General features: G+C 50.5%; 2 protein-coding genes across 2 annotated transcripts; one reads left to right on the top strand and one right to left on the bottom strand.

Annotated features, from left to right (window-relative positions):
• Positions 1-184: 184 nt before the first annotated feature.
• LOC103280702 (polycystin-1-like protein 2) lies at positions 185-6,054 on the bottom strand. The gene is made up of 12 exons (XM_062961783.1): positions 5,920-6,054; positions 5,013-5,554; positions 4,492-4,725; positions 4,066-4,167; positions 3,819-3,970; positions 3,323-3,463; positions 2,915-3,117; positions 2,557-2,756; positions 1,770-2,215; positions 1,485-1,677; positions 1,206-1,300; positions 185-866 (listed from the first exon to the last, which is right to left on the bottom strand). Exons 2-12 carry the CDS (start codon positions 5,088-5,090, stop codon positions 848-850), a joined length of 1,863 nt encoding a protein of 620 aa, XP_062817853.1. The 5' UTR covers positions 5,091-5,554; positions 5,920-6,054; the 3' UTR covers positions 185-847.
• A 6,956-nt stretch (positions 6,055-13,010) lies between these two features.
• On the top strand, positions 13,011-17,953 carry dhodh (dihydroorotate dehydrogenase (quinone)). Its single transcript, XM_062961782.1, has 9 exons — positions 13,011-13,115; positions 14,807-15,031; positions 15,155-15,354; positions 15,441-15,523; positions 15,722-15,909; positions 16,239-16,352; positions 16,500-16,653; positions 16,748-16,907; positions 17,385-17,953. The coding sequence occupies exons 1-9, from the start codon at positions 13,101-13,103 to the stop codon at positions 17,437-17,439; spliced, it is 1,194 nt and encodes a 397-aa protein (XP_062817852.1). The 5' UTR covers positions 13,011-13,100; the 3' UTR covers positions 17,440-17,953.
• Positions 17,954-19,574: the final 1,621 nt, after the last annotated feature.

The following is a 19,574-nucleotide window of genomic DNA, read 5'->3' as shown; positions in this document are numbered from 1 at the left end:
GGGGAAGTCATAAAAAGAATAGCAGACAAAAGGCTGGTGTCCTTTGAAGGGGGGCACACCTAGAGGATGAGCAGGTGCAGCAACCAGATGGGAGTGCTGTCTGTTTACCAAACAGGGTGTGCCACTGTCCACACCCGTCCAGCCAGGAAGGGCAACACAGCATGTGCACAATGGGGAGAGCGTGGACAGGAATGAGACTGCCTTCCTCGCTACTACAAAGTAATTGGTAAAGAACAAATAGACAAGTGAACATCCTTTGGTGAAAGAATTTATTATTGTGTGGTCAAAGGCTTTCATGACCGGGATCACAGGGTTGTTGTGTTTTCCGGGCTGTATGGCCATGTTCCAGAAGTATTCTCTCCTGACGTTTCGCCCACACCTATGGCAGGCATCCTCAGAGGTCGTGAGGTATATGAGGATGCCTGCAATAGATGTGGGCGAAACGTCAGGAGAGAATACTTCTGGAACATGGAGAAAGAGTTTCACTGCCGATCACAAATGATACTTCACATCCTCCTCCCCCGAGCCCGTAAAGTGTCCAAAGGTGAGTCCGGTCATGAAGGCGGTGGATAGGCAAGTGTCTTTTATCTTTTATCCACTTCAAGCCCTGCAAGCCAATGGAGACCAAGTCACAAGGTGGAGGTGCTTTATCAGTCCCTGCACTCTGTGCTATCCTATCCTATTGATTCTGAGAGTCCAGAGGCCTCTTCAGGGCAGAGGGAGGTGGAAGTCGGCTGCAAGGAGGGTGTGGAGGGGGGGCAATGGATGAATGGGCTCCGGCAAGGAGGGGAGGCGCTTGGTGGGCTCAGGTCTAGAGACTGGGGTCCTGAGAAGGTGGCAGTCCTCTTCACTGGAAAGAGCCCAGCCTGTAATCACAAAGGAGGCAGAAGAAGAGGTTCAGGTGGGGAGCCACTTCCAGTGCCCCAGTCGTGCCTCTGCTCCGGCCCCAATTCCCAGAGAAGTGCCTCCCTCTCCCCTCTTTCATTGCTCCATCCACTCTTTGCATGGACATAGGAAGGAGAGATTGGCCTCCACAGGAGACACTTCCCCAATCGGAAGCAGGCCTCCAGCTTCATCTGTTTTCCTAAGGACGCTTTTGGAGGGAGGTCCTGGCAGAAGGCTTCCCCCACTGGAGGCTTCCTCATTTTCTGCCTGTCCACCCATCTCTCCTTCCACAGGTGTGCAAAGGGGTGCCTCCTTCTCACCTTTCTTCCAGCTGGTCAAGGGACTCCTCCACAGCAGGTTCTTCCTCTTCCGCTTTCTTCAAGACCAGTGCAAAGAAGATGGCAAAGCAGACCACCTGTGGATTGTGTGTGGGGAGAGAGCAGCTTTGCAGAAGTGGTGAGAAGCCCCCAGTCCCCTGGGCTCCCTGACAGTAGATGCCAGAAAGGGAAAATGGCAGGTGGCCCCAGGCTTCCACTTCCTATCTTGAAGGTGCTGCCCCCTCCTGCATACATCAGAACACGGAGGGGCGTAGAGGATACCTTGAAGGGCTGAAGGACCAGTAGGCTCTGTCCTAAGGAGATGGCTGTGGACACCAGCCAGCGCTCGGTGCTCTCCTTCCCATAATGGAAGCCATACAGCAGGATGAAGAAGGCGGAGGCTGCATTGAGAGAGAGTAAGAGGGCCCAGCCCACCAGGGATCCCCACCAGGGCAATCTCCACTGACACCATCTGCTGAGAAAGGAGGAGGAGGGTTAGGTCCTTGGAGCACGCTCACCATGACTGCCACCGGTCCATCAAGCCCAACTGTTGGCATGGCTACTTACTTGCGGCAGGATGGCTGGGCAGTTGGGAGGCGCTTGGCCAGGGCAGCCCCCATCTCTTGCACCCGTTGCAGGGCCAGGGCACCTTCCTCTGTAGGGCACCCTGCTCCTACTTCTTCCAGGAGCCGCTCCACACGCTGCAGCTTCAGGAGGAGGAAGCGGGTGCAGTAGGTCTCATGTAGTGAGGAGGGGGCAGTGGTGGGCCCTGCTGTGCCAGGCAGGATGCTGGGTTGTGCACAGTCAGAGGAGTAAGCAGGAGCCTCAGGCGCATGGCATGCAGATGAGGTGCGGGCAGTTCCATTTGCTGTCCCACCTCTGCCACCACCCAGGATAAAATGGTGCAGCAACTGCAGTAGCTCCTCAAAGCCCAGAGTGGGAGGAAGGGGCGCCTGACGGGGCTCTGACTGCTCCGGCCCTCTGCTCAGAACCTCCACAGCGGAACGCAGGTGCTATGAGAGAGAGGCAGAGAAGTTGGTGGCAGGAGGGAAGAGGGTGCCAAGGGCACTGGGACTCCAGACCCACAAGGCCAGCCGTTGTGCATCTGCCCTACTCTGGAAGATGATGGTATAGGAATACGGCCAAGAAAACCCACTGAGGAGCAGGAGAGGTACCCCAGAGCAAGTTTTGCCTCTGCACAGTGGGGTCACCAAAGGAAACACCTAATGGGTGGGTGGGGGCTGCATTTGTTAAGGCGCTCAAGGAATCCTCACAGTTGAAGGGTGGGTGCAAGCATAGATGCAGTGGATCCTGGCCCTGCCCCACAGCTCTGCCCTCTCACTCAGGTACCCACCTCAAGCACAACGGCCTGCAGACTGGTGAGATCATTGGGGGCGCTGGGCATGGTAGGGGGACCCTGGCCGGGACCCCGTCTCCTTTTGCAAGTCTTGGAGCGCTGGAAGATGAAGATCACGAGGAAGTTGATGGGGAAGGCGAGGAGGGCGCTCTGGACTCCAATAACGACGTCCTTCCAGGAGAGAGAGAAGACGCTGCCTGTGCGACAAATGAGGAAGGCGATGGATCCTTCATTCTGCCCCTTTCCTTCCCTTTCCCTACATTCAGGGAGCCTTCCTCCTTCCTTTTGGGGGCACCTAGTCCTCCCCAAACTTCTCCCCTTCAAGGCTGCTTCCCTCTCCTTCCATCTCTCTTACCGGCATCCAAGAGGAGTGGAGTGCTGTCTCCCTGAGGAGACTCCCAGAACATGAGGCTGATGAGGGCAGAGCACAGGAGGAGGCTCCAAGCACAGGAGAGGCGCTGGGCCCGGGTGAAGGGGCTGCGCGGGGGTGGGCGCAGGACCAGCAGCACAGTGTGCTCCTCCCAGAGGCCGCTCAGGGCCCTTTGCCGGAAGACAGGCCTGTAAGAAAGGCACCCCGAGTGAGCAAAATAGAGGGCTTGCAGGGGGGCAGGGAGCATAGGAGGCAGGTCCCCTTCTCCAGGGGAACCCCGGCACTCAATCCCTTTGTTGATGGGAGCTGAGTCCACCTCCTATGTGGGTCTCACTGTATCCTGTCCTGGATCCAAGGAGAGGCCACATCCAGGTGCCTTCACATCCCACCTACCAGAATGGCTCTTCCGGGGGGGCTGTTGGGAAGTGTTGGGGGGTGCTCAGCCCATCTTCTCTTGCAGCAAGCCAGGCATTGCAAGGGAAGCGGAAGTGCCTCCTCTGTGGAAGGTCCCACACTGCAATACCCGAGACATACCTGGGAAGAAGACAATGATAGGTAGAGGAGGGCGAGTGCTTCCCATGGGGTGCCATTTGGGGAAGGAGCCCCTGCTTGAAACTGTGGGAGTATGGTTGCTCCCAGCTCCCAAAGCCCCAGATAAGTGGGCCAAGGCTTAAGGGAAGGAGGAGTCTCCTGTCCAGCACCCCAAAAGAAGTATAAAGGCTTCCTTCTTCCAGCTGCAATGTGTCTGCTGCTCTGACAACTCTCACAAGTTGCCAGATTTGAATCAGGATACATCTCCACCCGGTCCTATTCTTTTGGAGACACTGGATGCCCCTGCCCTGCCCCCCCCCCCCCCTGTACTCTCCATCTAGGTGCCAGGAGGACTGACCGGGGCCTCTGTGGGACTCCAAGGCTCTCTTGCCACAGCCAGATGCCCTGCAGCTCCCCCAGTGGACAGGGCTCACGCAGCAGGAAAGTGCCTTGACAAGGAAGGCGGCGGGGCTTGCTGGTGCCAAAGGATCCCTGGAGGCTGATGGAGAGCTGGCAGTGGGCAAGGAAATGGGGCAGAATGAGTGGCGCATCCGACTGAGGAACCCCTTCCACGTAGCCCTCCTGGGAAAATGCGCAACTCTCACCCTGGGGCTGTTGCCGGGTCCGGGGGGCTCCTGCAGGGTGACGGAGAGCAGGTAGACATACTGGGCACAGGGGTCCTCCTCCGGCAGCAGAGCTGCTCCCACCTGAGAAAGGTTTAGGGATGTTTTCAGGGCAATGGGAAAGCAGGCAAAGGACTTTGGTGGGCATAGTGCAAACAAGGGCCAATTCCGGCCCTTCCTCCAAGTCTTTTGGAGTTCAACTCTGTTAGGAATTCCTAACAGAGTTGAAGTCCAAAACACCTGGAGGGAGGGTTGAAGTTGGCCCATGTCTGGTGTAGTGGGATGCTAGCCACACTGTAGCTGCCACAGAGGAGGTCAAGGCAGTCTTGGGCCCATGCAGCCCTGGGGTCATGTACCGTGCCACCTGCACCCCTTGCCCTTTTCTCCTACCCTATACCAGCCCCCTACCTGGGCCGGCTCTCGTGTGTCCATCCAGCAGGCCCAGGTCAGGCCTACAAGGAATAGTCCATAGAGAACACCCAGCAGGATGGCCAGGACAGGGTTCTGGCTCACACGCCCAAAGTACTCTGCTGTGCACACAAGGTCCATTTGGACAGGTGCCACCCAGAAGGAGGCTCCGAAGACAGAGAGGTGGCTGCAGAGGCAGTGGCCTCCTGGTTCCTGGCGGCTCTGGGGCCCCACCTGCAAAGGGGAGGAAGAAGCGGCGGCATAGCACCCATGGGAAGGGCAGCACTAGAGGAGCCCCTGCCCAGGTGGGTTGCACATGGTGCAAAGGGAGGACCACCCACCCACCTTCAGCCTGATAAAGAGACCCTCTCCGGCAGCTGGAAAGTGTTTCAAAGTGGGAAATGAGATATAGGACAGAGTCTATCTCTTCTATTTTGAGGGATAGGGGACACAGTTATACGCAAGGAATGTCTCTCCCCAGAGGAGCTGGTTTGGCCGTTCTGGGAGAGCAAGAGACTCACCTTGCAGCCCTCCGCTCTCCACTGGGCACTGGAGGGGTCCCAGGAGAGGCACTGGACTCCATAGGCCCTGAGGCGCATGGAAACTGGAGGGGCCTCTGCAGAGAGGTTCAGCGGCACCAGCAGAAAACGGGGGGCTCCCCCATGGGCCCGGAGTACCTCCAGCCCCACAAGCCAGGAGTAGCCATCTGCAAGGGGGCACCAACAGGGTTAGTGTTCAGTATTTCTTCTTATTCATGATTCCACCCTCCCACCTACCTCACAGATATCCGCACTGTAGTTGGGCCGGGTTTTGGTCTGAGACAGCGGCTCTCCTGGCTCCAGTGCCCCATCCCTATACCTGAATCAACAGCACTGGGCTGTAGACGTTGCTGGTTCCACTGCAGGAGGAAAAGTCCCAAGGGCTGTGGGGGGCGTGTATGAGCGTGGACACCCAGGGAGCCCCCTCCCCACCAGCCTTTCACTGTCAGCAGCAGGGATTCCCCAGGAGAGACAGAAAGAACAGGGCCCCAGTCCACAGCAGGCGACGTCTGGGGCAGGAAGATCTGTCGGGGATAGAAAGAGACCACCAAAGTGAGGCTCCCAGCGTCCGCTAGGCCCTTGCCCTGAATGGGGAGCCTGTGGTCAAACTGGGAAGAGCATTAGAGCCAGAGTGTGGCAAGAAGAGTCAGAGGGGCTGCCAACCACAGTGCCTCTGGACCTGCTTCCAACTCAGGCATGGGTCAACTTTGGTCCTTCCAGCCTTAGGAATTGTGAGATTTGAAGTTCAAAACACCCAGAGAGAGGGCCAAAATTGGCCCCTGCCTCCTCCAGCCTGTCTCTTCCAGACCCTGTGGGGTCTCCTGCCTCCTTCTCCACCCCAGGCAAGGGCCCTGGTGAACCGCCCCACCCACAATGGGCCTGGCCATACCTGGACAGGAGCAGTCAGGTTGCTGACCCGAACCTCGGTGCCCCTGACACGAAGGTCCAGTTCAGCCACGGTGCCTGTGACCTCCCTCTGTGTGGAGGGATCTGAGGGGAAGAAGGGGCTCCCCAAGAAGCTCCCCATCTGGATGAAGAAAGACAAAGACGGAAGGAATCGCTTAGCTGCAGTTCTGTTGGGAGTCCCAGCAGCAGACCTTTGGAAGTGGAGATGGGGTCAATTTCTGCTCCACTGACTGGGACTGAGACCCTTTCCCTTTCCTTCTGTAAGGGTGCCTCTCTGACCTGCACATCGACATGGGCCTCTGGCGGCAGGAAGGAGCCTAAGGCACTCAGCTCTGGCAAGACCACCCTGGCTGCCCAGGGGCTGCTGGAGAAGGACAGCTCGGCAGCACCCAGTTGAGAGAAGGTCAACCTGCACGGGAGAGAGCAAGGGCCAGTCATCAAGCACTGGGAACCATGGAGGGGCAGAGCACAGTGGTGATGGTGAGCCCAGGGCTGTGACTGGATCTCCAGCTGAAGACTCTCCCCCCCCCCCAAACATTCTCCTCCCTTCCTGGGTTCCTTGTTTGGTACCTGCGCAGGGAGAGGCTCAGGAGAGGGGCCTCCAGGGCAAAGGCGGTCCTGCCATCTCGCAGTCCACTTTGCAAAGCTGCCTCCAAGCTCCTGAGAATTCCCATCAGGGATCCCACCAGAGACTTGCGCCACTGCTGTTGTTCCTGCATCAGAAGCAGAAACCCCCTCCATCAGTTTGTCTCATCAAGGTGCTCCCCAGGGCCCTCATTTTTCTCTCCCAACCCCTGCACATGGCCTCCTCACCTGGGCACTACCTGTGACTCCTGGCAAGCAGGGTCCGAGGCTGGCCTGGAGTAGGCGGCTGCTGCCATGGATGGCTAGGAGGCCAAGGAGGCGCAGGTGAGGAGTGGAGGAGGCCTGGAGCCTTGGATTCCTCCATTGCAAGAGATGCTCACTCACCGCCTGGAACAGCCTCAGCTCCTCTGCCTGGCAGTGAAATGGCAGACAAAGGTTTGAGATAATGAGACAAAGAGAGTTCCGGTTGCTGTAAAAAAAGATGTTTATTCTCTCTGGCCACTGAGAATAACTGTCTTTTTCTACAGCAACCGGAACTCTCTTTGTCTCATTACCTCAAACCTTTGTCTGCCATTTCATTTTGGTGAGCCAGCCAGGGACAAAGGTTTGAGGTAATGAGACAAAGAGAGTTCCAGTTGCTGTAGAAAAAGACGTTTATTCTCTCTGGCCAGAGAGAATAAGCAATAAGAAGGACCTTCTCCTGTAATCAGGAAAGTGAAGGTACAGAACAAAGAAACACAGGTTCTTTTATACCATTTTCCCTCCATCTACCTACGTCATATAGGCATTATCCATCACCAATTAGTGTCAAAAAAGTCTTACTTTGCACTTTACTAAAAGCTACTTTTGCATTTTCCTAAAATATAGGCTACTTTCGAGACCTCTGACCCTCCATTAGGCCTTATCGAAGGAATTCCTATCTAGGCTTTCAGGGGTTCCCATTAATTGAGGAATTCCCCCTTATTCTAGCTTTTAAGGAGCCATTAGCACTCCTACATGGTGCCAGGTCTTATCTTGACATCCCAAAAGCCTTGTCTTTTGTCCATTAACATGGAGCTTTATCTATTCTTGTTGACATTTGACATATGTTTCTGGCACTTAGGGTGAACTTTGGTCTCTGCTTATGGGAAGACGGTTATTTGCTAGGTAGAGTGTATTTTTGGGGCTATGTGCACACAATCTGCTGGTGATTACATATTTTCCTGTTCCTATTTCTAATATGATTACATTCAATATATAGTTTCCAATACAAGTATTTTCCCAATACACCTTCATCAGCAGGACACAAAGACTCAATGCCCACTATGCCTCCTGCTGCACCCCCTGCCCACCCACCACTGGGGGTTCCTTTAAAGAAGGAGCTCCATGTGAGTAGGACTCCTCACATCTTCTGGCTTTGGGGCTCAGTTCCCCTGTCCACCCCCCCCCCCCAAGAGCCCAGTGCCACCACTACCATCTGGGAGGCACCCCAGGGGCTGTCCTCAGGCACCGGAAGGGCCAGCCGCTCCACCAGCTCCTGCAGAAAGAAAGAGAGAGAGGAGCACAGCGTAAAGGTTGTTGGGCTACAGAGGTCCTATGTTGTGGTGGTGGTGGTGGTGGGGGTCCCACTTCAGGGGAGGACCAAGGCATCCCCCACCCACTGGACTCTTGGCCTCCCCTTTCCTGGCCAGGTTGCAAGTGGCAGTGGGTGGTCCTCACTCACCGGCTGCCAGTTCCCAGGGGCCACATCTTGCAAGGCCTCCCAGATGGCCCCCATGTCTGTATGCAAACAGGGAGAGAGGTTGTGAGGAGCTTGCAGCCCACCCCAGCATTCCTCCTGAGCCCCATGAACTCCCCTTCTTTTCCCCTCCCTGGGGTTTCTGCCCTGCAGCCCAGCCTCTGCCAGGTCCCCAGGAGATGGTGGCGGGATAGAAAAATAAAGTATTATTACTATTATTTCTCTCATGTCCTCGCATGGGAAGCTGGGGCTGACAGACGGGAGCTCACCCTGTCTCACGGATTCTAATTGCTGACCTTCAGATCTCCAGTTCAGCAGTTCAGCCGACATAAGGGTTTAAGCCATTGCGCCACTGCGGCATTGCCATGATCAAAGCAGATAATCCACATTATTATCTGCTTTCAATTGGATTATATGAGTCTTCACTGCCATATAAACCAGGTCAAAGCAGGTTATGTGTACAGTAGAGTCTCACTTATCCAAGCCTCACTTATCCAAGTTTCTGGATTATCCAAGCCATTTTTGTAGTCAATGTTTTCAATATATCGTGATATTTTGGTGCTAAATTTGTAAATACAGTAATTACAACATAACATTCCTACGTATTGAACTGCTTTTCTGTCAAATTTGTTGTATAACATGATGTTTTGGTACTTAATTTGTAAAATCATAACCTAATTTGATGTTTAATAAGCTTTTCTTTAATCTCTCCGTAATATCCAAGATATTCGCTTATCCAAGCTTTTGCCGGCCCGTTTAGCTTGGATAAGTGAGACTCTACTGTATTTTTTATGACAGTGTAGAAGAAACCCCAGAAGCCATCAAGCCCGACTCTCTTCTGTCACACTGGAAGACAACCTAAGCACCCAAGGCAGGTTTAACCCATGCCCCTGCATGGGAAGCTGGGCTGACAGATGGGAGCTCACCCCATCTTGTGGATTTGAACTGCTGAACTTCAGATCTTCAGGTCAGCAGTTCAGCCAGCACAATGGCTTGACCCATTGCGCCACCGTGGATCCTTGAGGGCTGAAGGGCTGAAGTTTGCCCATGCCTGCTCTAGACTCACCTAGACCTGCAATGAGGCTTCCTCCTCCTCTTCCCTGTAGACTCTTGGGTTCCTCCTGCATCACTGTGCCAGGCATGGTCACCGAGGGCACGGCCCCCCAGCTCAGGGTCCCCAGGGTCAGGAGCAGCTGCCCCATTGCAGGGGACGGACACAGCCACCCCATTGCCTGGATTCTCTGGGGAGAGGCTGGGAAGCAAGCCGGGTCCCTGCCTTTGCCTGGCATTGCCTCTGTTTGCCCAGGGAAATCAGGGCAGGCAGCCCCACAAGCCCAGCCCTGCAAAGCCCTGGCAGCTTGCTTCTTACCCAGAGTGGCGGGTCAGCACCCGGGGGTCGCATTTGCAAAGGGTTTGTGATCGTAGCATTTATTCCTTGCTTTTTCCTCTTCAAGGAGACTCAAAGGATTATTTTCCCCCAAAATAAATATTTTATTACTGTATATACTCGAGTATAAGCCTAGTTTTTCAGCCCTTTTTTTAAGACTGAAAAAGTCCCACCCCCCTCGGCTTATACTCAGGTGAGGGTCCTGGTTGGCTTATATTTGGTCAGCTTATACTCAAGAATATATGGTACATTTATTATTTTTCTCTATTATTATTGGTATTATTACATTTATTATTTTTCTCTATTATTGTTGCTACTACAGTAGAGTCTCACTTATCCAACATAAATGGGCCGGCAGAATGTTGGATAAGCAAATATGTTGGATAATAAGGAGGCATTAAGGAAAAGGTTATGATTTTACAAATGAAGCACCAAAACATCATGTTAGACAACAAATTTGACAGAAAAAGTAGTTCAATACGCAGTAATGCTATGTAGTAATTACTGTATTTATGAATTTAGCACCGAAATATCACGATGTTTTGAAAACACTGACTACAAAAATGCGTTGGATAATCCAGAACGTTGGATAAGCAAGTGTTGGATAAGTGAGACTCTACTGTATTACATTTATTTTACTCTATTATTATTATTATTATTGTTAATACATTTGTTATTTCACTCTGATCTTATTACAGTAGAGTCTCACTTATCCAACACTCATTTATCCAACGTTCTGGATTATCCAACACATTTTTGTAGTCAATGTTTTCAAAACATCGTGATATTTTGGTGCTAAATTCGTAAATACAGTAATTACTACATAGCATTATTGCGTATTGAACTACTTTTTTGTCAAATTTGTTGTCTAACGTGATATTTTGGTGCTTAATTTGTAAAATCATAATCTAACTTGATGTTTAATAGGCTTTTCCTTAATCTCTTCTTATTATCCAACATATTCGCTTATCCAACATTCTGCTGGCCCGTTAATGTTGGGTAAGTGAGACTCTACTGTATTATTATTGCATTTATTATTTTACTCTATTTATTATTACATGTATTATTTTCCTGTATTTATTATTATTATCACATGTACTATTTTACTCTATTATTATTAAAAGGCTACATAAGCACATTTACATTGAAGAAGATGAGAATAATGATTTGATCAGAGTTTGACAGTCTTATCTTAAATTTGAGCTTTATGTAAATATTCAAAAACATTTAATCTACTGATGCCTCAATTAATGTAATTTTATTGGTATCTATATTTATTTCTGAAATTTACCACCCTCGGCTTATCCTGGAGTCAATGTTTTCCCAGTTTTTTTGTGGTAAAATTATGTGTCTCAGCTTATATTCAGGTTGGCTTATACTCGAGTATATACAGTAATTATGAAATAAAGAAATCTTTGAATAAAGACTCCATACGCTACCAATACAAACTCCTCAAACCCGCCGACCAAAACAACAATATATTCTACAGATTTCAAACTCCTTCGGCATAATCTTCTCGCTTCCTTGCTATTAGCCACAGATACAGCTTGCTATCCATAGTTTTCTTAACCACAGATACACCGGTAGGTTCTGACGTAAGATATTTGCCTAAAGAGAACAACAAATATCCCGCGGCATTGTCGTTTTACATTCCACACAATTCAATCAGCTGATATATCATATATCAGTCTAGGAAACCCTTTCAATACTGTTTGTTTAGTGAGTCATTGCTCTTTTTTTCATCTCTCCTTGTATTTTATAATAGGAGTTATTGTAAAGCAGGCATGGGCCAACTTCGGCCCTCCTTCCAGGTGTTTTGGACTTCAACTCCCACTATTCCTGACAGCCGGTGGTTGTTGATTGTACTGAGCATGTTTTTGTGATTGTACTGAGCATGTTCAGGCTCAGGACTCCAGTCTTTTGAAGGTGGACGTGTCTACTACCACCTCAGTGGAGGTGGATGTATCTGTGTTGTCAAAGGCTTTCATGGCCAGAATCACGGGGTTGCTGTGAGTTTTCCGGGCTGTATGGCCATGTGCCAGAAACATTCTCTCCTGATGTTTCGCCCACATCTATGGCAGGCATCCTCAGAGGTTGTGAGGTATATGGAGAAACTAAGTAAGGAAGGTTTATATATCTGTGGAAGGTCCATGGTGAGGGAAAGAACTCTTTGTCTGTTGGAGGCCAATGTGAATATTGTAAGTAATCACCTTGATTAGCATTAAATGACCTTGTAACCTTCAGCTCCTGGCCTGGGGGAATCCTTTGTTCAGAGTTTTTAGCTGCCCTTGATTGATTCATGTCTAGAATTCCTCTGTTTTCAGAGTGTTGTTCCTTATTTACTGTTCTGATGTGTCTGTTTACCACCTCAGTGGAGGTGGATGCATGTTGGTGTTTGGACTTCAGTAGGGAAGTATGACTTATGGACTTCAGTAAGCAATAATAATAATAATAATAATAATAATAATAATAATAATAATAATAATGTATTTCTTATAACCCGCCCTCATATCCTCAAAGGGACTCGAGGCAGCTCACATGGGGACCAGCCCTAAGAACATTAGTCTGATGTACAATTAAAGCACAATACAAGTTACATTATTAAACATAGCAAAACGATTATTTAAAACATCTTAAATGAACACACAACCATAGAAATTACAGAGCAAACGTGGAACTATTCAAATTCCAGGCTGTACAACTTTATCTAAAGACTATGGACTATTGATTAAGAATGATACTCATCACACAGTCCATCCTATCTAGAAATGAATCTAAAATAAGAAATGTGCCTGTATGGTGAATTAATACAACTTGTTTGTTAGTAAACAACATATGTTATTTTTCAAAGAAGACTTTGGTTTTTTTAATCTCTGGGTGCATATTTTATTTATTTATTTATTTATTTACAGTATTATACTTTAAACTGAGAGATTTCAAGGGCGTGTATATATTTCGGGCAATTACAACTGCAAAGAATCAACCATCCTCTGCTAACCAATTTTTTTTTATATAGTGGCATGTCTTTGTCCTTGGCAGTTCAAAGACACGGTTCTTCAGTCTAACAGCCGAGTTACCTGTGTGCCATGACATCAATGCTTATTAAGATCCCTTGTTCAAAGGGTTGGCTTCTAACAAGGTCGTGCTTTTCTTGACAGGTGGGTTTCAAAATGTTCATGGAGATTGACATTTGCCAAAATGGATAAGACATCATGTTTCCTTTTTAATAAGGTTAGGATTGTCATTCATTTCCAAAGGGAGATCCGCTCAGAGACGGGGTGCAGTTATGTCCAATTGGCAAAGGGCAGAACCAAGCGGGGGCGGGGCCACAAGACAATAGTGGAAGCCCCGCCCCTAAGGCGACTAAGCCCCGCCCCTCGATCTGCCTTTCCCCAGAGGCGCCCCGCCTCCTTTGTTCCGGGCAGCTTCCGCCGGAAACGACTCTCAAGTGCCTCTCTCTTACCTGTCCCCTGACATGGCGCCGCTCTGGGTGAGGCTTTTCTCTTCGGCTTCTAGCAGTTAATGCTCTTCTAGGAACATGGGCCAACTTGGACCCTGCAAGGAAAGGAAAGGGCCTGAGGCTGTGAGGAATGCTGGGAGTTGAAGTCCAAAACACCTGCAGGGTCCAAGTTGGCCCGGCCACCTTGATTAGCATTTAATAGCCTTTCAGCTCCAAAGCTTGGTTGAATTTTCCACAGATATATAATCCCCACTTGCCTAGTTTCCAACAGACCTCACAACCTCTGAAGATGCCAGGCGAAACGTCAGGAAAGAATGCTGCGGGAACATGGCCCAGAAAACTCACCTTCTCTTCTAGTTGTTTCTTCAGTGCATCACTTCTAGGGTGTTACACAATTCCGTATCTTTTGAACAACTCTTTTTATTCTTGAGATTAGTAACTTTTAAGTATGTTTCCCATCTTATCTGTGACTTTTTGTATATGCCTGCGGTTGTGATTCTGTTGTTGTGTGCCAATAAAGGCCGTGTGTTTGAATGCTATTAAAGGTAAAGGTTTTCCCCTGACGTTAAGCTTACCCTGTTTCCCCAAAAATAAGACATCCCCAGAAAATAAGACCCAGTAGCGATTTTGCTGAATTGCTAAATATAAGACCTCCCCTGAAAGTAAAGTTTTTGTTTGGAAGCATGCCTGCTGAACAGAACACCAGAGCATGCAAGATCGGTAAATGAACGTACCATAGATTGCTGTACATGGAAATAATGGCAATAACAAGAAATTCTTGATAGGATTCACAGTTTGTCTGGTTATGCTGGTTTGTGATGATAACTACTGTACAGTATATAATACATGTTCATTTTTTGTTCAACAATAAATGTGAATTCTTCATGGAAAAATAAGACATCCCCTGAAAATAAAACCTAGAGCATCTTTGGAAGCAAAAATTAATATAAGACACTGTCTTATTTTCGGGGAAACAGGGTAGCTGTATCTGGCTCTGGGGGTTGGTGCTCATCTCTATTTCTAGGCTGAAGAACCGGCGTTGTCCATAGACACCTCCAAAGTCATGTGGCAAGCATGACTGAATGGAGCGTTGTTACCTTCCCACCAGAGCAGTACTTATTGATCTACTCACATTTGCATGTTTTGAACTGCTAAGTTGGCAGAAGCTGGGGCTAATAGCGGGAGCTCACCCCACTCCCTGAATTTTTGGTCAGCAAGTTCAACAGCTCAGTGGTTTAAGCCACTGTGCAACTGGGATGTCCAGAATGCTATGCCTGTAATAATCTAGCAGTCAGCTTTACTCAGTGCATTCAGTGTATAATGAATGCTATTCTTCTGGATCCATGAGGAGGCTCTTGGGGGCGGGCTGCTGGGCCCAGGACCTCCTGCAGACCCCCTCCTCCACCTGGACTTTTTTCACTTTTCATTAAAGGTTGCCACATTTGCAGTTGCAGCCCAAAAAATCCGAGCTAAATTTGTAAAGTCCACAGTGGAAGCTAGAAATGAAAATGGAAACAGTTTGGGATAATACAAATTAGATTTGGTTATTGTTACCATGCATACCGAGATTGCCACTGCTACTGTAATTTGAAAGAGCTAGTTGATAGAATAGTTTTTAATGTTTATATTGGAAAGTGTATACTGTCCTTTTAGAAGTTGTATATTATTTGATGTCATGGTCTATGGCTAGTAAATAAACAACTCGTTCTCTTTCTCCACAGCGTCGGCTGAAAGAGGCCTCGTTGGTGCTGGGTGGCGGCGGCACACTCCTGGCGTCCTTCCTGGTAGTGACCGGGGACCGGGACTTCTATGCGGCGCAGCTGATGCCGGCCCTGCAGTGGGCACTGGGCCCTGAGGCCTCCCATGGACTGGCCCTCCGCCTCCTGGCTCTCGGGTTCCGGCCATTGCGGCCTCGGAAGGAGGAGGAGGAGGGTACCAGCACCTTGGTGGGTCACAGGGCAGGGTGGAGGAGAAGCGGGCTTAGGCTGCCCCTTCATCCCAGAATGAGTCTGTGTTTGGGTAGGAGCCTGTGCCCTGCAGCGCTCATCTTCTCTCCTTCTTGCTCTTAGGAGGCAAGGGTCTTTGGGCGGCGCTTCCGGAACCCCCTTGGTCTGGCAGCCGGCTTCGACAAGGATGGGGAGGCGGTGGATGGCCTCTTTGGGCTGGGCTTTGGCTTCGTGGAAGTGGGCAGTGTCACCCCGCAGCCCCAGGAGGGCAACCCCCGCCCCAGGGTCTTCCGTCTCGGCCAGGACCAGGCCATTATCAACAGGTGGGGCTGGGCAACAAGGGAGTGGAGCGGGGGGAGGGGGCTGGCCCTTGGCTGCTCCCCTTACCCGCCGCCCTGCTGTCCTTCAGGTATGGATTCAACAGCCAGGGCCATGCGGCTGTGCAGCAGCGACTTCAAGCTCGGCAGGAGACCCAGCATTGCCTTCGCAAAGGTGAGGAGACAACGAAGGATGCAGGTGGCCTGGATGGCAGCCTTCGGTGTTTAAGGGTAGCCTGCGGGAGTGGAGCTGACTCCCTTTCTTAAACTGGTCTGCTGATTCTGGGGCGATGCTGCGTCCCCAGGACCTTCCTCGGCCATCCTGGGCTGGCCCTTTTGAGCAGGACTCCGCTCTCTCCCTCTCTCTCCCTAGAGGGCATGCTTCTCGGAATTAACCTTGGCAAGAACAAGTCTTCAGTGGACGCCTCTGCAGACTATGTAGCCGGAGTCCAGAAGCTGGGCCCACTGGCTGACTACTTGGTAGTGAACGTTTCCAGCCCCAACACACCCGGCTTGCGGAACCTGCAGGGAAAAGCCGAGCTCCGCCTTCTGTTAGGCAAGGTGAGCCCTTGCCAGGACTTTGGGCCCACTGCCTGTGGCTCTTTCTCTTGAGTCTCCTCCTTTGCCTCTCTGTCTCCCAGCTGAGGGGCTGCAGAGGTCCATAAGGCTGTGCCCCACAAGAGAGGGAGCCCCTTCCTGGCAAGGCAACCCCTCTTCCCACTTCCTTGGCCACCCTCCTGACTCTCTGGATCTGCTCTGTTCCCAAGAGGGTTTCCTGGCTCCTGGGTTTGTGCTTTGGAGGGAAGGGAATAGAGGAGGTAGTGTGGAGTGGGCACTATGCTTCTAGTGCTTTGACCCTCAGCCCCTGTGTGCCCTTCTTCCCGCCCCAGGTGCTGGCCGAAAGAGATGCCCTGCCTGCGGAGCCCAAGCCTGCTGTCCTGGTGAAAATTGCGCCCGACCTCACGGCCCAGGAGAAGCGGGACATTGCTAGCGTTGTTTGCGAGGTGATGGGCCTTGAGCCTGGAGATGGCTTGCGTGGGTTGGGCTGGGTGTGCCTGTGTGACTCTAAAGGGAAGTGAGGGCTCTCTACAGGATTGGAAAGTGCGAAGGAGAAGGGACCCCTCTAATGGTGCTCCGGTCCTTTTTCCCAGCTGGGTGTTGACGGACTGGTGGTCACCAACACCACTGTGAGTCGGCCAGATTCCCTGCATGGGGCGCATCGCGATGAGGTGGGCGGCTTGAGTGGACCTCCTTTGCGCCCGCTCTCCACTGAGACGGTTCGTGAGATGTATGCCCTTACCAAAGGTAAGCGGCGGGTACCAGGGAGGCTGGAGGTGCTGCTACCAGAGGCTTCCTGCCTCTCTCACGTAGCTCCTTCCTGCTGCCCCCTCTCCCTCAGGACGTGTGCCCATCATTGGCGTGGGAGGCATCTGCAGTGGTCAGGACGCCTTGGAGAAGATCCGGGCGGGGGCCTCCTTGGTGCAACTCTACACAGCCTTGGCCTACCAGGGGCCACCTGTGGTGTGGGCTGTGAAGCAGGAGCTGGCGGCGCTTCTGAGGTGAGCAGGAGCAAGAGGGGGGTCACACTGTCCTTGAGGGTTTTGCTAGGTGCCTTTAGCTTGGCTGTGGTCTGGGGAGGATGTTGGGGAATCAGGTTGGTGGTCGGCTGGGAGAATATATGAGGATCACAGAAGGCAGCTGCATTTAGATGTGGGCAGGGGGCCATGGAGAGGTTCACCCCTCTCCCACAGCCCCAATTCCATGGCCTTGTTCTCCCCAGTGGCCCTGTCGAAGCACAGAGAAGAGAACTGCTCCTGTCCCTGCTTTGCTTTACTTTTTGCTCTCCTGGCTTCCCATCCCTGCCTTCTGCCTTGCCCTCAGACCTTTGCTCTCTGACTTGTCTTTCCAACTGACATTCCCTCCTCCTTCCCCGCATGTCCCAGGGATGGATAATCCAAGAGGAGGGCATGCAGGGCCAGGCCTCTGCTAAAGGAGGTCAGCCATGGCTCATCCCCTCTTCCTTCCGCTTTGCCCAGGGAGCAGGGATTCCAGAGTGTCCAGGAGGCCGTGGGCGCGGACCACCGCCTCTGAGGAGTCTTGCTGTGGACCCAGGGAGGCCTTTTGGCCCAGATGTCAAGCAGGGGCTTCTGAAGCTGGCGGATTGGCTGCTGCATGTCTTGTGGAAGTGCCTGTGCTGCGGAAGAAGTGCTCGTTCTTCACTTTGGCAGCCTCTACCAGATGGGAGCCCTGCAACCTGTGGCTTCTGGCCCAAAACAAGCCAAGACTGACCCATCTGAGCAGACTGGACTGAGCATCTTTGATCAGAGATCATGGGGGGAGTGCAAAGCGCAGAGGAATCCATGGAGGCAGTGGGGTTCAGGAGGAGCCATCCAGTCAGCCATATCGGTGCCTCCTCTTCCCTCTTGGCAGCCTCAAAGGGGACAGTGGGGCCATGTTGCAGCCAAGAGCCTTGGACACAATATTTGGAGGGAGGGCAGTAAACTCTGCAGAGACCAGCGCTTCCCTGTCCCCAAAGGCAGACTCTGTCCTTCAGGCCTTTCAGCTTGGTGGATGTTTCAGTAAAGGGCTTGCCTCCTGGCTCAAACACAGTGTGGTTGATGGTTGAAGGGCCCCATTTGGGAAGCAGTGTGTCTGGGACTCAGAAACGGGGGAAGGAATATACGCAGCTCCAAAGAGACTTGGGACCCTGACTTCCTTTCATTTTATAGTGCATAAACCTACATTATTATCATCATGGATTTACCCCAGGCATGGGCCAACTTGGGCCCTCCTCCAGGTGTTTTGGACTTCAACTCCCACCATTCCCAACAGCTTCAGGCCCTTTGGTTGGTTGGTTCATCAAGTGCTCTGCTATGACTGACTTCTCTGGTTGAATTAGTTTGCAGTGCCTTTCATGTTCCTTGATATGTGTCTGGGCATTGCTGCGTTTGGTGGTCCCTCTGTAGACTTGTCCACAGCTGCATGGGATACGGTAGATTCCTGCAGAGGTGAGAGGATCCCTCTTATCCTCTGCTGAACGTAGCACTTGCCAACTTTTTTTAGCACTTGATGAACCAACCTGAACACAGCATATTATTTGAGAACACAGAAATCTTGGACCACTCTAACAACTACCATGTCAGACTACACAGAGAAGCATTTGAAATCCACAAGCATGCAGAATATTTTAACAGAAAGGAGGAAACCATGAAAATGGACAAAGTCTGGCTACCAGTATTAAAAACTAAAATCAGGACAGTAAATAAAGAACAACACTGCAAACGGGAATTCCAGACAGGAAACAACCAGAGCCAGCTGACACCTCCCAACAAAAGATTTCCTCAGGCAGGAAGCAGCCAGTCTTTGAATATGCAAAGCTATTAAATGCTAATCAAGGTTGTCAGTTGCAACATTCACACCTGATATTCAACAGACAAGAGTTTTCTCCCACCCTGAAGATTCCACAGATATATAAACCCCACTTGCCTAGTTTCCAACAGACCTCACAACCTCTGAGGATGCTTGCTACGGATGTGGGCAAAACGTCAGGAGAGAATGCTTCTGGAACATGGTCATACAACTGGGAAAACTCACAGCAGTAAAGTTTTATTACTACTATCCCTACACAATAATAATATAATGAACTTATTATCTAAAGAGAAAAAAGTCTCACTTAGGTTATGATTTTACAAATTAAGCAGCAAAACATGTTTAAGAACCAATTTCACAGAAAAAGTAGTTCAATACACAGTAATGCTATGCAGTAATTACTGTACAGTAGAGTCACTTATCCAAGCCTCGCTTATCCAAGCCTCTGGATTATCCAAGCCATTTTTGTCGTCAATGTTTTCAATATATCATGATATTTTGGTGCTAAATTCTTAAATACAGTAATTACAACATAACATTACTGCATATTGAACTACTTTTTCTGTCAAATTTGTTGTATAACATGATGTTTTGGTGCTTAATTTGTAAAATCATCACCTAATTTGATGTTTAATAGGCTTTTCCTTAATCCCTCCTTATTATCCAAGATATTCGCTTATCCAAGCTTCTGCCAGCCCGTCTAGCTTGGATAAGTGAGACTCTACTGTATTTACGAATTTAGCACCAAAATATCACACTGTATTGAAAACATTGACTACAAACATGCGTTGGACAATCCAGAACCTTGGATAAGTGAGACTCTACTGCAGGGGTCCTCAAACTTTTTAAGCCGAGGG

Source organism: Anolis carolinensis, unplaced genomic scaffold, assembly GCF_035594765.1.
Source record: "Anolis carolinensis isolate JA03-04 unplaced genomic scaffold, rAnoCar3.1.pri scaffold_9, whole genome shotgun sequence".
NCBI classification, from domain to species: Eukaryota; Metazoa; Chordata; class Lepidosauria; order Squamata; family Dactyloidae; genus Anolis; species Anolis carolinensis.
The sequence above is the reverse complement of the archived record's forward strand: the minus strand, read 5'-3'. Positions and strand labels throughout refer to the sequence as shown.